Here is a 17,333-nt window from a genome sequence, read left to right on the forward strand (position 1 = left end):
AGGACAGTTAAATAGATAATCAATAACCAGCAAGTAATTATTTTCATCCATGTGGAACAGATCAGTCCCAACTTTCTGCCATGGCTCTGCACATCGGTCATTATCATGGGATCCTTTGTCTGCTTTGCATGATGTTTTAAACCAGTCTCACAGCTTGAAACCATCCTTTCGATGTCAGCGTTTATCCCTGGCCAATAAACAGCAGTCTGGCCCTCCTCTTGAATTTTTCCATTCCCAGGTGCCCCTCATGCACCCTTTTCGGCACACCTTGTCGCAGTGATTGAGGAATAACTATTCTACTCTGTCTAGGTAGAAGCCCATTGGCAACATTTAACTCAACTCTGATGTTGTAATATGGCTGACATTCACCTCTAGGCCATTCTTCATTCAGATTCCTGATGACCTTCTGTAGAACTGTGTCCTTTTCTGCTTCAGCTGTGATTTGCTTGGATTTCACGTCAGATACAGGAAGAGATTTGGTGATCAGGTTTCTGTGGAGATTCACATCTGTGTGAATCACTGCATGCTTCACTCTGCATGGCTCCCCTGGATAATGCATCCAATACCACAATAGATTTCTCTGGTGTGTACACCCTCTTCACTGGGCTTGTTTTCATGTCCATCTGGGACTGCTGCAAACCTGAGGTGGTGCTCTTTATCTTTAACATGTACCTCTCATGTCGAAGTTCTGTCCATTGTAGGCTTTGAGTGGTACAAGATCTGTAAGGATGTATGGCTTTATCTTCATTGCCCTGATGTTGCGCTTGAAAGGAATATTTGTTCCATTTGTATGTAATGACACAGTCTACTTAACCTGCTTGACTCTGTTTACGCTTGGCTGTTTAATGTCTGTTGGTTTTGAATCTTTATGCACTACCATGCCCATGAAAAATATATCATTGACAGCAGTGTCTTCCATAGAGTGTAAGTTTCACTTCTGTTTTGTTTCCCTTTGGAAATGATGATTCTGCCCTTTGCACTTATTACAGACATTTCCATAGGTTGGGCATCATTTTGAGTGCCACATCATTTTACAATGAATGTCTCTCCATCTTTTTCCTATATCTCATTATTTGTTTGTGTGTGTGTCTCGACACTGTGGTTAGACTATGTCGTAATCTTCACTGGCTTTTGTTCAATCATTGAACATTTTTGTGTGCTGCAGAGCTTAATACTGGCATGGTATAGCTTCACAGCTCCAGCTAAGGTAAGCTCTGTCTCTCACAGCAACCTTTCTCTCATATTCTCATCAATAATCCTGAACATAAGTTGATCATGGATCAATGCATCTTGCAACAGTCCAAAATTTATTGCTCTTGCTTTTAGTTTCAAGTCCATTTTTAAAAAAAAGTATCAATGCTCTCTCCCTGCAACAGCATGTATGAGCGAAACACTAACCTCTTGAACATATAATTTCTCTTTGGTGAACAGTGCTCATTATACATCTCAATAATCTTGACTAACTTTCCCTGGTCTTCTGCCTCGGCAAAAATAAATGTGTTGAAAACCTTTAGTGCCTGAGGTCCTTCCACAGTAAGTAGCAGTGCAATCTTCCATGCATCAGGTTTGCTATTGAGTCCAGTGGCATGTAGGTACAGCATGAATCATTGTTTGAACAATCTCCACTTGTGGTTGACATTTCCTGTCCATTTACAGCATCAGGAACATTTACACTCTCCATATCTCTGCTGATGACAACTGTCACACTCTCTGCACACTCCTGCTGTTTCTTCCCCTCTTGGTACTGTGTGCACTCCTGGTACCAAGTGATGTTTCTTGTAATAAATAAACTTGGGTTATTTTGTGCTTTATTAGCTAAAGAACTCACAGGACCGTGTGGAGGCATCCATCTTGAATGCAACCGAAGCTGCAACAGATTAGTTTGTGAATCACTCTAGTGGTCAGGAGGATCACCAGCGCTCTATCATTATATAGTCTATGGATGTCTTTAATAAGGACATTGCATATATTTGCTGGGTTCCTTATCCTGACAGGGTTTCTGGGAGTGGTTACTGTTCCAGTCTGGATGGTGCTTCAAAACTGTATTTGGAGTTGCACTTATTCCTTTACTTGGTCTGCACTGCTTCCATGATCTGGCGGATGAAATGTATCAGGTAGATGACATTGGTCGGCCTGCTTGCTGTTATCTGGAATTTTCATTGGGGCACCCCCAATGTATGGTGGCCAATCCTGTAAAGCCAGAGAAGGAAATCTCCCAGCAACATGTTGACTAGTTCGTTATCTGTTGCACCTGGTCCCATATAACTTGTTTTGATACAAACATTGGAAAGCTCTTTAACTTGTGGTGATATCAAAACTTTTTGAATACTTCATCAGACTAGTGACTTGAAACAAGAGGAAATTCTCACCTTGGAACGTGTTCACACTGCTGATGACATGTGGGTTGAACCGGGTAATTTCCTGGGTCTGTATCAGGTAATTGTGCGGTGTGAAAAGTTCTAACCTGGCAGGGCAAGTTGAATTCAACTGGCTCTGACCCTTGGTGGGGGGGGGGGGGGGGGGGAGGGAAGTGTCAGAGTCTCACCAAGTAACTCACTAATTGCCTTCTGGCAGTGTGAAAACAGGACCTGCCCTCACATTGTCACAGCTGGAGACAGGAACAACCCCCCCCCCCTTTTAAAATGCTGGGTTGCCAATTAACCAGGTAAATTATGGTTCAGTGGGAAAGGCTCTTGGGCGGAGCATGCCCAGTGAGTTCACCCGCTTCCTAGGAGGGTTGGTGGTGTGGAAGGGGCTATTGGGAGAAATTTCTTCCTCTTTTATTTCTTTTCCTTACAATTTAATAAATGTCTCTTGTCAGCACGTACACATATAAAGTCCTTAAGATGGGGTATTTGAAGAGGTAAAATTTACCCTGGCTGAGTTGACTAGAATCTGAATTCTTAGTCTTCAAACAAGGTGTCAGATATTAGGATTAAGGCAATGGTTCTTAACCTTTTTCTTTCCACTCCCATCCCACTTTAAGTAATCCCTATGCCATCAGTGCTCTGTTTCTGAAATATTTTATTTGAGAAAAATGGTCATTGGTCCATTTCCTTTGGAGTTCTGAAACCATGCACGTGACGAGCCAATTAGGTAATATTAAAACAATGGTTTTCAACCTTTTTCTTTCCACCCACATCCCACCTTAAGCAATCCCTTATGAATCACAGAGCACCGATGGCATAGAGATTATGTAAAGTAGTATGTGGGTGAAAAGAAAAAGTTTGAAAACCACTGTTTTAATCATACCTCGTTGACTCATTATGTGCACTGTTTCAGAACTCCAAAGGAAATGGGCCAATGACGATTTTTCTCAAGCAAAATATTTCAATAACAATTGGGTCTAGAGCAGTGATTCTCGACCTTCCTTTCCCACCCACATCCCACCTTAAGCAATCCCTTATGAATCACAGAGCACTGATGGCATCGGGATTACTTAAAGTTGGATGTGAGCGGAAAGAAAAGGGTTGAGAACCACTGGGTTAAGGTGAGAAGAAATTTCCATGCTCAGCAGAAATGTCCTTTCTGGACTCCACCTAAGCATGCCCTGGAGACTCAGTTGCTGAGTATAGTCAAGACAGAGATTAATAGAATTTTAGGAGTCAAGTGAACAGGATTGGTGTCAAAAAGAAAGGCACTTAGTAAAAGGTCAACCATTAATCTATGAAATAGAGAACTCAAAAGGCCTCTCCTTGTGTTCACTCGTATCTAGAACCTGGTCTTTTGGCACAAAAACTGAAATGGATCTGGTGAAAATAATCTGTGAAATTGGGCTAAAATGTGATGGAACCACAGTACCGAAACAGGTGCTTCATCCTTCTAGTCTGCACTTAACCAATATGCTGCCTTGTCCACTGATCTGCACCCGAGTCATACCCCTCCCATCCACATACCTGACAAATATTTCTTAAATGTCAAAATTGAGCTTGCATTCACCAATTCAGATGGCAGCTCGTTCCACCACTCTGCAAGCGTGAGGAAGTTAAATTTTATTTACAGCATGGTAGAAGTAGATTCCTGCCAAAGGTGCCTGGGCTCGTTTCCTGATGCATCTGAATTAATACATGAGCTGTCGCTTCCACAATGTTTCCACTAGTGGGAGTGCCTAGGACCTGAGGGCCACGCCTCAATATAAAAGTGTATCGCTTTGGGTCAGAGATAAGGAGAAGTTCTTTCAGCCAGAGGGTGGTGAATCTGTGGAATTCATTGCCATGGATGGCTGTGAACACCAAGCCATTGGGAATAGTTAAGTGGAGGTCATTGGTCGGGAAGTGGGTGTCATAGATTATGGGGAGAAAGCAAGAGTATGGGTTGAAAGAAAACGTCAGCCTTGGTCTAATTCTGCTGTTTTGATCTCATGGTCTTTATCTATGAGGTACAACCACTTTTATACATAAATGTGTGGAAGAACGTCAAATTTCTCTACTTGGCGTTCATTCATAAACTCTCATTCAAACCTTAAGTATTATGTTCAAGTTTATTGTCATGTGTAAGAATGTTTGTTTTGTGACCATTTGACCTTGTGATCGTGTACTTAAACTAGTGTGGCAATAATATACAGTTAACTCAGAGTAAAGGCCACAAGTTTTACTGTGACAAGTCATGGGTAAGTTGCTGGGAATCCCAGAATCCTGCATCATTTCCTGTCTGCTGAGCGGAAAAGCAGAAATCCATTGCACATCTGGAGTGACTCACTCTCATTGATTTCACATCTGAGCGCAGTCGTTCTGTTGCCTCAGTGGATGGTGAATTGGTCTTCCCAGAACCTTGGGCAATCCTGAGCAACGTTTGAGGCCAAGTTTGCAATCCAATCTTTTAATATTGCCGACTGGTTGTGTTATGGGCTCAGAGGACCCCAAAACCTAGCAGCGATAGACATTCACTAAGACAAATGGTTACTTAAACAAAAGTTGCATTTAATTATCTTTAAACATGAAAACAGGATCAAATGTTATTAACTTAACCCCCTTCTAATTTTGAGCACATGTGAATGTAATGTGTGTGTACAAGTTCAGAAATGTTATTTGATTACAGTCCAATCTCATTTCTCACTCCTCCAAGTTCACTGGTTGAAGGCAATTCTTATCCTGTGCACAGAATTTAATATTTATAAAGTTCACCAGGCTTTGGTGCTTGAAAGGAAAATGGTACACGCTCAGGAAGGTTCTTGTTGGTTTTCAGAGAGAGATTGGTTGCTTGTTGGACACCCACAACTGATTCCTTCCAATCAGCCACTTCAGCGTCTTGCTGAAGAAACTTGCCCCCATCAGGGTTTTCCAGATGATAACCTCTTTCTTTCAAGAAACCACAGAGTTCCTTTTTGTTTACCTTCTTTCAAGTGAAATTTTATACAGCCAGTCCTCTCCTCTTGCATGAACCACAAGGGCTTTGACCAGGCTGAACTATGAACTCACATCTGTCTTCAAAATGGGGTTTTTCCATAAGCTTGCCAGCTTGTCCTGTTCCAGGCTCAGCTGCTGCTGGTGAACTGTAGAACTGAATTCGCTCTCTTGCTCTCTCACTCTCTCTGACAAAAACCACATGACCCTCTTAGAACAGCACTCTGCACTCAGGCAGACTGCAGCTCTGGACCTAGTCTTTCGAGTTTGTTCATCTGTTGCTTTCCAACAATAATCCATTACTCCACAGCATGTCCAATTAACACCTACTTGTGAAGTCCTTATAGGCATTCTTCAAAGTTCTTGCAAAGGCTCTCAGAGCCTGGACTGTCAGGCTTGAGCAGAGCTCCAGCATTTTAAATGAGAAGTGTTTGTATCTGTATGTGATCCAACTAAAAAACCTACCACAATTTATCTCCTTTAAAACATATCTACATCTACAATACAAAATATAACATAATCTGTCACAGTTGGCAAAAGCATTGGTGGGTGAAATGAACCAAACGAAAGGATCAGCGAATGCCGGTGTGAACTTGAGGAGGTACCCCCAATGGTTCTTCGGGGTCACCACTGCAGTGGGCTGTGGGAGAGCGTTCAAGCAGACTGAAGACACAGGCTGTTGGCTCGAATATCACAGTAGAGTGGATATAAACTTCACATGCTTGCTTATCAGATCAGCAGTCGGACCTTGCATCTGCCCTGCTGCGTGTGTCACGCTGACACAAGCATGCAAGTTCTAGAGCAGAAGAGACTGGTGCGGGGTGCCATCGTAATGAACAGGGCCACGATTCGTCCCGACAGAGTTGCACACCGCTACAAACGCACGAATATATGCTTAAGTTGCAGTCAGAGGACTGGGCTAGTCTTGCACTCACTGAGGGTGAGAGCAGTAGAAAGGAACGGACCATGGAGCTGCTACCTCACAGAGCCAGTGACCCACGTTCCTCACTCAGGTGCTGCCTGTGCGGAGTTGGCACGCTCTCCTTCTGACTCTGTGGGCTTCTTCTGAGCGCTTTGGTCTCCTCCCACTTCCACGTTGTACAGTCTCTCGTTCCTAGCTTCTGAAGGTGGTAGCTGGCGAAGGAGGGCGGGAGTGGGTTTGCTCGAGCTTTCATGCTCTTCATACAGACCGCTTGCTGTTGGACATTTTAAAATATTCTCATTGTGCATTTCAAGTTCCTTCTTCACTTCCATTTCCTGCACCAGGTCATGGAAGCAGAGCAGACCAAGACCAGGAGCGAGCTGCTACACAAGGACACGGCTCTGAAGTACAATGCAGCAATGAGCAGGATGAAGCAACTGGAGAAGAAGCTGAAGCGAGCCATTAATAAGTCCAAGTGAGTACTGCAGTCCTGTCCCACCTTGGCCCCTTGAATCCAAACGGCTTCCCCCCCTCCCGTGCCCAGCACTCGGTTCCCCTCCTAACCCATCCACATGCAGGTTGAGGAGCCCTGAAGATGCGAAGGAATATTCCCCCTTCCAACATGCATTTTTTCTCTCTTTTGGTGCAGGCCCTATTTTGAACTGAAAGCCAAGTACTACCTGCAGATGGAGGTGAGCACTCACTTGCATGAAACTCTCTGTCACTTTAGATTGCAGGGGCTGTATTTCTAGTGACTGAAAGCACCCACATGCCGGGACATCCCTGTGATCCTCAAAGCCCCCACCACCATCACCCAGGCCTTGCCCTCTTCACCCTGCTACCATCAGGGACAGGAGCCTAAAGACAAGCTTCTTCTTGATCAATGAACCAAAGACACTGCCTTACTTTTCGTGCTCTTTTATTTTTATAGAGTGATGTTGTAAGATGGTTATAATATGAACGCTGCCACAAAACCCTGAATTTCAGGCCAATAAATCCTGATTCTGAGGAAGTGCATTATATTGTGCTGTTGATATATTTTATTGTGGCTGGGTTTGCTGTGAATGATTTTTTAAAATGTTTATAAATGGATGTGGAATGTGTCGATTTCCACATCAACAGCTTGTGTGAAGCCTTTCATTGGGAGTGATTTTCCTTAATAGAGGGTAGGAAGCAGACATGACAGGCAGATGGGGCTGACTTACATGATGGAACCCAGCACTGTCCATTAGGAACTGATGGGCATCGTCAGGTAGTACTTGTTTACATGCATTAACTTTGAAAGCTTTTTACCTGCACAATGCAGATCCGTGTAATTCACAGGTTTATTTAAAAAAAACAAGCATTTCAGGCCATACTGGTGGAAATGAAAAATCCATAATTAAAAATGCTCCCACCGTTAGCTTTTCACTAACTGTTCAGCTCAGTGGTTCTCAACTATTTTCTTTCCACTCACATCCCACTTTAAGAAATCCCAATGCCATTGGTGCTCTGTGATTAGTAAGGGATCCCTTAAAGTGGGATGTGAGTGGAAAGAAAAAGGTTGAGAACCACTGGTTTAGATATTGAATGAACAAAAAAATGTTTGCTTCAATAATCTGTCATAATACATCTGTAGAGATTGTGGCCTATAATGGTATCTGATGCTCATTTCCTGTATCATAATCAGATGTGTAGTCAGTTATATATCATTCCAAATTGACCACGTGTGACTTAGTGGGGGAATGGTAGTGTTACATTGCTCTTACCACATGCTAAAGAAAGCTGAGTTTCTTTGCTGCATGAATCACCATTTTTGTAGTTATTTTCGACCAACAGTTTGTCTTGCAGGCAGTCAATCAATGATTGCTTTCAATCATGAAGCAATCCGTAAGACAGTAGATGGAATGAAAGATGGCCACTGGTCCCATGCGCTTGCACCCCCTTTCTGTATTTATGGTGTATGGGGAGGCGGAAGGGGGAGGAGAAACAGAGAGCGGCACAGGGAAGGAAGGACAAACAGACAGGGAGAGATGGACAGAAAGGAGGAGAAAGAGAGAGGAAGAAGAGGGGAGAGAGAGACAGAGAGAGAAATGAGGAGAGAGAGATGGGAGGATGGGGAGGGAGAGAGATGGGAGAGAGGGAAGAGAGAGACGGGGCAGAGAGAGAAAGACGGGGCAGAGAGAGAGGCGGGGCAGAGAGAGAGAGAGGCGGGGCAGAGAGAGAGAGAGGCGGGGCAGAGAGAGAGAGAGGCAGGGCAGAGAGAGAGAGGCGGGGCAGAGAGAGAGAGGCGGGGCAGAGAGAGGCGGGGCAGAGAGAGGCGGGGCAGAGAGAGGCGGGGCAGAGAGAGGCGGGGCAGAGAGAGGCGGGGCAGAGAGAGGCGGGGCAGAGAGAGGCGGGGCAGAGAGAGAGAGGGCAGAGAGAGAGAGAGAGAGAGACGGGGCAGAGAGAGAGGCGGGGCAGAGAGAGAGGCGGGGCAGAGAGAGAGGCGGGGCAGAGAGAGACGGGGCAGAGAGAGAGAGAGAGAGAGAGAGACGGGGCAGAGAGAGAGAGAGAGAGACGGGGCAGAGAGAGAGAGAGACGGGGCAGAGAGAGAGAGAGAGATGGGGCAGAGAGAGGGAGAGAGAGAGAGGGCAGAGAGAGAGAGAGAGCGAGAGACGGGGCAGAGAGAGAGAGACGGAGCAGAGAGAGAGAGAGACGGAGCAGAGAGAGAGAGACGGAGCAGAGAGAGAGAGAGACGGGGCAGAGAGAGAGACGGGGCAGAGAGGGAGAGACGGGGCAGAGAGGGAGAGACGGGGCAGAGAGGGAGAGACGGGGCAGAGAGGGAGAGACGGGGCAGAGAGAGAGAGACGGGGCAGAGAGTGAGAGTCGGGGCAGAGAGAGAGAGAGAGTGATGGGGCAGAGAGAGAGAGAGAGACGGGGCAGAGAGAGACGGGGCAGAGAGAGGGAGAGAGAGAGACGGGGCAGAGAGGGGCAGAGAGAGAGAGAGAGAGACGGGGCAGAGAGAGAGAGAGAGAGACGGGGCAGAGAGTGAGAGAGAGAGACGGGGCAGAGAGTGATAGAGACAGGGGGAGAGAGAGAGAGATGGGTGGAGAGAGAGTGAGAGACAAAGACAGGCAGACACTTGCGCGGGTGTGGAGGTCGGAGAGGGAGAGAGAGACTGTGATCCCAGATATTCCTCAGTACTCAATCCACAACATGACTTCCTTCCCACTAAGTCACGGTGATTAGAAATAGTTCCTCTTTCATCACTCCTGATTCCCAGTCCTAAAAATCCCTATTCAAATAGCAAGGTGCTCACACTTCCACCCGATGGCTGTTACTGCTGAAAACATTGTGTGTCAGGTGCATCCTAGAGATGATCCTTCAAATGGGGGGTGGGGGAGTGGCGAGGGTGTCCATAGATCTGGATCAGGGCAAGCACACAGCGGAGGTCGCAGAGAGAAGGGTATCCGTGGAAGGAAACAAAGGCTGCCCTCCTTCGATGCATCCCCTCAGACATTACGTTACTGGTGGGGGAGAATCTATCTAATTAATTTCTCCTTCAAATGCTGAGGCCACACAAAGACCTCCTCCCCCCACCCCCCCACACACACACCACCCCAGAATCGTTGAATAATAAAATTAAACATTGTATTGATTTATTGTGCTTGAATTCACTTTGCTTCATCTTTTTGAAAAATATTTTAATGATGATTTTTCTAAACTTGGACAATTCCAATAATTCACAACAATCATGTTCATCAAGTACATTGACATTTCTTCTACCGAGTCTGGTTTTATCCCTCCCACCCACCCACCCCTCAACAACTGAAAACAACAAATAAAAGCACAATAGCCATTTAAATAAACACATAAAAAGGCAAAAACACTTATTTAACATTAAAAGACCAAAACTCCATTGACTGAGGACAAATAACAAATTAAAAATGAAATTAAAAATACATTAACCACCGGGTCTGCCAGTGTGACAGGCACAGAGGACCCCAAAACCCAGCAGCAATAGATATTCACCAAGACAAGTAGTTACTTAAACAAAAGTTGCTTTTGATTATCTGTAAACATAAAAACAGGATCAAACTTTATTACTATTAACTTAACCTCCTCCTAATTCTAAGTGCACGTTAATGTCACGTGTGGGTGAGTTCTGAAATGATCTTTGGTTCACCATCCAATCTCCCTTCTCACTCCTCCTAGTTCATCGGTATCAGGCAATTCTTCTACTGTGCACAGAATTAAACATTTATGAATTTCCACCAGGCTCTGGTGCTTGAAAGGTAAATGATTACCGCTCAGGCAGGTTCTTGTCGGTTTTCAGAGAGATTTGTGGTTCGTTGGACACAACCTGATTCCTTCTGATCAGCCACTTCAGTGTCTTGCTGAAAAAACTTGCCCCCTCAGGGTTTTCCAGACGACAACCTCTTTCTATCAGGTCACCACAGAGTTCCTTTTCTGTTTCCCTTATTTCAAGTGAAACATTATATAGCGAGTCCTCTCCTCTTGTATGGATGTCAAGGGCTTTGACCAGGCTGAGCTAAGAACTCACAATTAGTCTTCCAAATGGGGTTTTCCACAAGCTTGCAGCTTGTCCTGTTCCAGTCCCAGCTGCTGACGCTGAACTGTAGAACTGAATTCTCTCTAAGAGAAAACCACATGACCTTCTTAGAACAGCAAACTGCAGTCAGACTGCGGCACTGGACCCAATCTTCTGAGTTCATTCATCTGTTGCTTTCCATAACAATAATCGATTACTCCACAGCATGTCCAATTAACACCTACTTGTCAAGTCCTTATAGGCATTCTGGCTTGAGCAGAGCTCTGGGATTTTAAATGAGATCTGTTTTGAAGTGTTTGTATGTGTGACCTGCACTAAAAAACCTGCCCCAATTTATCTCCTTTAGAACAATACAAAATAAAATATAACATAACTTGTCGCACCAGATTTTATCTTTCACTGAACTGCAAAGCACTTTGAGTGCTCATTGAATAACCCTGATGTTTCACTGGACCGTCCGGCTCAGTTTGAACTTGAAAGAATGAGATGTAATCTTTTCAATTTGGATTTGGCGTGTGGAGTAAAGTGTTAGGGGTGCCAAGAATTGTAGCTGAAAGACCTGTGGAAGTTACGGGAAGATTTTGAAGGGCTGAGTGATCTCGGAATCAGGATTTATCGTCATGAACAAGTCATGAAATACAGTGTTTGGCAGCTTCACGATGCATTCATGTTATAATCATCTTACAACAATAATATTAAAAGTCAAAGTAACAGGGCACGAAAAGTCCGGCCGTGTCTTCGGCTCATTGATCATTCAGAAATCTGATGGCAGCGGGGAAGAAGCTGTCCTTGTGCCACTGAGTGCTCGTCTTTAGGCTCCTGGACCTTTCCCCCAACAGTAGCAGAGTGAAGAGGACATGGCCTGGGTGGTGGGGGGTCTTTGAGGATAGAGGCTGCTTTCTTACGACCCGGAGCAAAGGCTGGTGTTGCAGGCCGAGTTAACAACTCTGTTTTTCTTGTCCTGAGTATTGGCGCTTGCTCCTGTGTAGACTTGGTGTTTACAATCACAATCAAATATGGATTGCCCCTCAGTAGCCATCAGTAATTGCAGTGAGAAGGCAGAGATCAATTGTTGGAATTCTTCCATGAAGGAACATGGTTGGACTGATGGAAAAGATTGAATGTTTGAAGGGAATAACACCAAGAAGAGAGGATTGATGAATAAATACGGTTAAAGCTATTTGAATACTGCAGTGTAAGGAGAGAATGTATCAGTAGAATGGGAGGAGAATGTGAATACTTGGGAAGTCGTATTGGGCCAAAATGTCCTGTTAAATATGCTGCTGATTGGATTTTTATTTCAATTTGAACAGAAAGTTTCCGGCATTAGACTTCAACCCTGTATTTAAGGGACAGAATTTTTTTTGACTGCATTTCCACTCAGTGAGTGTGAATTGATTGCTGTTCTGAATCCTCTTGATAGGAACTGAAGAAGAACGTGGATGAATTGCAGGCCAAGCTGTCATCTGCCAAAGGGGAGTACAAGGCGGCCTTGAAGAACCTGGAGACGATCTCTGATGAGATTCACGAGAGGAGGCGCACTAACATGATTGGACCCAGGGGGCGAGGGGTTGGCGCTGAAGGAAATGGAAACTCTCTGGAAGACTTATCCAGCCTGAAGACTGACCCTGATGAGCTATCCAGTGAGTCTGCTTCTACCTCCAGAGCTATTTGCTTAGCTCTATGCCACGAGTGACTGTTATGTTGCCAGGATGTGAACTTCGCGCTTTAGTTGCATTTCCCCCTTGTCCAATGGGGGAAACCTTGCGTGCACACAGTACCCTCACAGTTTTGTTTGTCACTCTTCTCTTGCTTAAAACCTTGATGCACCATCAATAATCACAAAAGACTAGAGTCGTGAAACTGACAGGCTTTTATTAATGGTAGACCGGAACAGCCGTCAACCTCATTGATCAAGGCAGAGTGGAATGGGGAGCATGCAAAAGGTTATAGGTAGGATTGGCAGCTGGACGCACCTTTTTTTTTCCCCAAGAATAGATCATGTTTTTAAGACGGTAAATGTCTCCCCCAAGCTACACCACATTTTGTTCCACCTGGTTCATTTAAGAGCCACCTCAATTTGTCGGCAACATATTCCGGCCAATATTAATATCAATGGGCGTCACAGTGGCATAACAGTTAGCACAGGGGTCCCCAAACACTTTAGACCATTAACCCCTCCCTCCAACTTCATGGACCCCCCCCGGGAGAGGGGTTGGCAGCGACGCTGGATTGGGGGTGGTGGCAGTGCTGAACGGGGCGGGGCTGGGGCCTACCAAAGGTACAAAGAACATGTACATCTCTCTCCTACCTCCTGTTCGTTCTCAACGTATTCAAAGGCTGAGGCCAAGTACAACATGGCAGCCACCCCCCGCCGCAGGCGCTATTTTCCATTGATCCACCCCTGCTTTCCACCGCAAAAGTTCAATCTCCCTCACCCCCCAGGTTTATTGACCTTCTTTTGGACCCCCCCCCCCCCCCCCCAGCATTTATCAATCCCTTAGATAGTCCCATCGACCCATAGGGGTTGATATCAACCACTCTGGGGACTTGTTATCGTGCAGTATGTCTAAATTTAAAAAAGATTAAAAGAACTCCCCCAGCTGTGCCACGGTAACGTATAGACATTAACGCCGTAATAAAATGCTGGAAACATTGTGCAGGTCAGGAAGTATTACGAGGCCTTTCTTCACTATCAGTGGTTCTCTTAGTTCCCATGTGCAGTAACGTGAAGTTTAAACCAAGACGGTGCAAGTAAACCTCTTGCTCAAAGACGAGACTGACTGATCGGAAAGCTGAGACACTCTTACCTCTGAATCAGGTGGTTATGTGTTTGAGCCCCATTTCAGAGGGAGGCATCCAATCCAGTCTGACTCTTCAGTGCCGAGTTATTCAACACTATGTTTGGCCTGAAAACCAAACCCCCTCAGACCTGTGCATGATCCCATGTTTGATTAAATGAAATCATAAACCCTGGTACGTTTTGAACAGTGGGCAGTAGCCATAGCCTTGAAAATCAAGAGTTCAAAATAGAGCAAAAAAAATCTTTTCACGGTGAAAATCGGAAGAGTGGGCTGATAAAGATATGGAACTGACAGCCCATTGTTGTTTGCCTGATGCATGAATCTCCCTTGAGTCACTGTCAGATCCAAATAACTATTCAATGGCTCTCTTTGAAATGAAAGGCAACATTGTGACCACAAGGCGTGATTATTTATTTGTAAGCCACGCGGTTGCCAGTTTGACGCTGGATGTTGAAACAATCTGGAGATTTGTATGCGGGTCAGGGTTGAACAGAACCATCAGTGTGGTCATTGTCCGTGGTCTTCTCCGTGATGCAACCGTTCTCATTCATGTAGAAAAGCAGTCTGAAGGATTCTTGGAGATCAGTAAGGGTGACTAATGTGACATGCTGATCTGATTACATTTGGAGAATAATAATATGCTATTAATTTTGATGCTTGGACATGGTGGATCATTTGTTGTTTCATTCATATGACTTTAGTTATAAATGCCTTATATTGTCTCACTCTGAATGACTTCTGTGTCCAAGCTTTCCAAACACAACCTCACAAATCATCTTTGTTCATTCTTTCACTTCTAACGTCCAAATACCATCCATTAATACTCTTTTTAAAAATGCCGTCCTCATTTACAGATCTTCTGGAGGGGATTTTGATAACCAGGTTCTATATTTATAAATCTACAGTGTAATCAGTTGCAAGATGACCTTTGTCTTAAATCTGGAGCAGAAGCTTGTCAGTTGTGGACACGCATTAACGCACACCTTCTAGATCACAAGTTTGTTCCTTCCTGTCCGACTGATGGGTTTATTATAGGGCTAACAGACCACATAGTGCATTGGCCGCTGACAGAAATGGCATCTTTCAGAGAGATGAAGCAATAACCTGCTACTCCCTCTCACATATTCATGGCATTATTAAAAAACCTTAGTAGGGAGAGCAGATCAGTGCACAATATTCCAAATGCGGTTTCACTGGAACCCAGATAATCACAGCACTGTCGCACTCAAACACTCTTGCAATGATGGCAAACATTAGCTTTTACCTTTCTAATGGCTTGCTGGCTCAACACATTAATTTCCTGTGATTGTCTACACCAGTGGTTCTCAACCTTTTTCTTTCCACTCACATCCCACTTTAAGTAATCCCGAGGCCATCAGTGCTCTGTGATTAGTAAGGGATTGGTTAAGGTGGGATATGGGTGGGAAAGGAAGGTTGAGAATCACTGCTCAACACCCAATTGTGACTGAAATATTTTGCTTGAGAAAAATTGTCGTTGGCCCATTTCCTTTGGAGTTCTGAAACCGTTCACATAACGAGTCAATGAGGGACGATTAAAACAGTGGGTTTCAAACTTTCTCTTTCCACCCACATCCCACCTTAAGCAATCCCTTACTAATCACAGAGCATCGATGGCATAGGGAATAGTTAAAGTGGGATGCGAGTGGAAACAAAAAGGTTGCGATCACTGGTGTAGCCTGACACACAAGTCCCTCTGAAAGTTAATAAACATCAATCACTTTCCTACATTATTTTCCATCTTCCATGTCCAAACCCAGTCACCCAGCCTTGTCAATGTCTCCTGCGGTCCTTCTGCACTGCCATTCCCTATTAAACTGTCTGTGTTCATCTCTTCTTTATTCCTCCTTAAATTTGAATTTTAAAACTATTACCTGAGAATCCAGAATATCTGGTCCGACCCAATCCCCAAGGATGTTAGGACTTCTACTGTAATACACGGATGTCAGGCTAAATGGTTTATAGTCCACGGTATTTTTTCCCCTCTCCTTCCTTCCTCAAATGGTGAGGTTACATTTGCTATCTTCTCAATCCACATTTATACACAAGGAAGAATTTTGGTGGACGTGGACTTTATTCAATGAACGTGTCAATAATCTTAGCAATATCCTTGGAGAAACCACTGCTCTAAGGAATCTGGGCTTGTCCTCGAGTTGTCTACAAATTTCATCTCATGGAGAACAGCACTGAATGGATTTGCACAGCCTACATTTGAGGTTACACAAATAGGAGGAACACAGACACTGGAAAGTAGACATAGAAACCACTGGCCTTCAGTGCTCTAGCACTTGATATGTTCTTTTAAATTAGAAATAAACCTATTGCATTGTCTAAACTAATGGAACTTTTTGATGATGGATTTTTGATGGGTTTCTGATATTCAGCAATCGCCTTTCTCTTGCAGTGACATCTGAGATATTTGATGAAGATAATAGCAGTGAACCAGTCACTGAAGATTCGGAGAGCCAGTCCGAGACCAGTTTAAGCTCCTGCCCAACCAGCCCGTTGGATCAGCCTAATCCCTTTCCTACTGTAACTCGCCGCCCCAGCCTGGAACTGTTGAGTCCAGTGTCCGATTGTGCTGCAGGTTCTCCCATTCTGGGGCCTCGTAGTGAATGCAGCGGAGCTTCCTCTCCTGAATGTGATGCAGAACGAGGTCAGTGATGCTTTAGAGGTAAAGCGCTTTAAGTGAGGGAGAACATTTTAAAATTTAAGTTCAGACACACAGCATGGTAACAGGCCTTGTCAGTTCATGTGTCCATGCTGCCCAATTTACACCCAATTAGCCTACAATCCCTGGTACGTTTTTGAATGGTGGGAGGAAACCGGGGCTCCCGGGGAAAACCCACGCAAACACAGAGAGAATGTACGAACTACTTGCAGACGGTGTAGGATTCGAACCCCAGTTCCAATCGCTTACACTGGAACAGTGTTGCTTTAACCACTATGCTAACTGTACCACTTTTTAAAATATCTACTCATATTTGTGTGATGTGGCCACGCTGCGAAGCCCAGCATTGAATGATTGGCCCCGTGTGTCCTTTTAGACCCAGTAATAATGAGGGATTGGTGACGGTGATTGAGGTGGGGCAGCATCTATGGGCGGTGGTGTTGCCACGTGTCTGCACCCCTTTCCTTCACGAGGTCATGGGTTTGAGAGATGATGTCAGAGGAGTCTGGGCAAGCGCAATGCATTTTGCTGATTACACACAGCAGCCATTTCACTGCAAAATCCCACTTCACTTCAGGTGAGAGAAAGTTGAAGGGGATCTTCAATTTTGGAGGATGCTGAAATTCAGCTCCAAAATTCCTGGTGTATGCAGTGGAACAGAACTGTTTGCTCATCCCACTTGCCGCAGATCCCATCCCAAAGTTGTGGCCACAGGCATGTTGACCTTGCTCTCGAAACTGTGTTGCCATTCAGGTGGCAGACAGAAGACCCAGCATTGATCAACCAACAAACATTGTTTGCTCTCAGTAGGTGCTCTTAAGCTGCAAACCCCGGGTAGCCCTCCTAGGAGCCAGGTGTGATTAGTGGGGCAAAGATGCTTCCAGCACATTTTATGCTGCAGGGGGGATGGTCCCAGTAAATCGCCAACCCAGTGATTTAAGGGGGATCCTGTCCCCGCGAGGACACGGTAAGTGATGTGTCACATAAACTAGTCTCCCCGTTCCCCCCCCCCCACCAACTGTCAGTCTCCCCCCCCACCTTC

General features: G+C 44.9%; 1 protein-coding gene across 1 annotated transcript in view; it reads left to right on the forward strand.

Moving 5' to 3' along the window:
* LOC138747458 (SH3 domain-binding protein 5-like) overlaps positions 1 to 17,333 on the forward strand; it is a 93,088-nt gene that overhangs the window by 66,874 nt on the left and 8,881 nt on the right. The window contains exons 5-8 of the mRNA XM_069906701.1: positions 6,609 to 6,739; positions 6,914 to 6,956; positions 12,222 to 12,441; positions 16,025 to 16,276. Of these exons, the coding sequence (XP_069762802.1) occupies positions 6,609 to 6,739; positions 6,914 to 6,956; positions 12,222 to 12,441; positions 16,025 to 16,276 (646 nt within the window). The remainder of the gene's footprint in view (positions 1 to 6,608; positions 6,740 to 6,913; positions 6,957 to 12,221; positions 12,442 to 16,024; positions 16,277 to 17,333) is intronic.

The sequence above is a fragment of the Narcine bancroftii genome, chromosome 1, assembly GCF_036971445.1.
Source record: "Narcine bancroftii isolate sNarBan1 chromosome 1, sNarBan1.hap1, whole genome shotgun sequence".
NCBI classification, from domain to species: Eukaryota; Metazoa; Chordata; class Chondrichthyes; order Torpediniformes; family Narcinidae; genus Narcine; species Narcine bancroftii.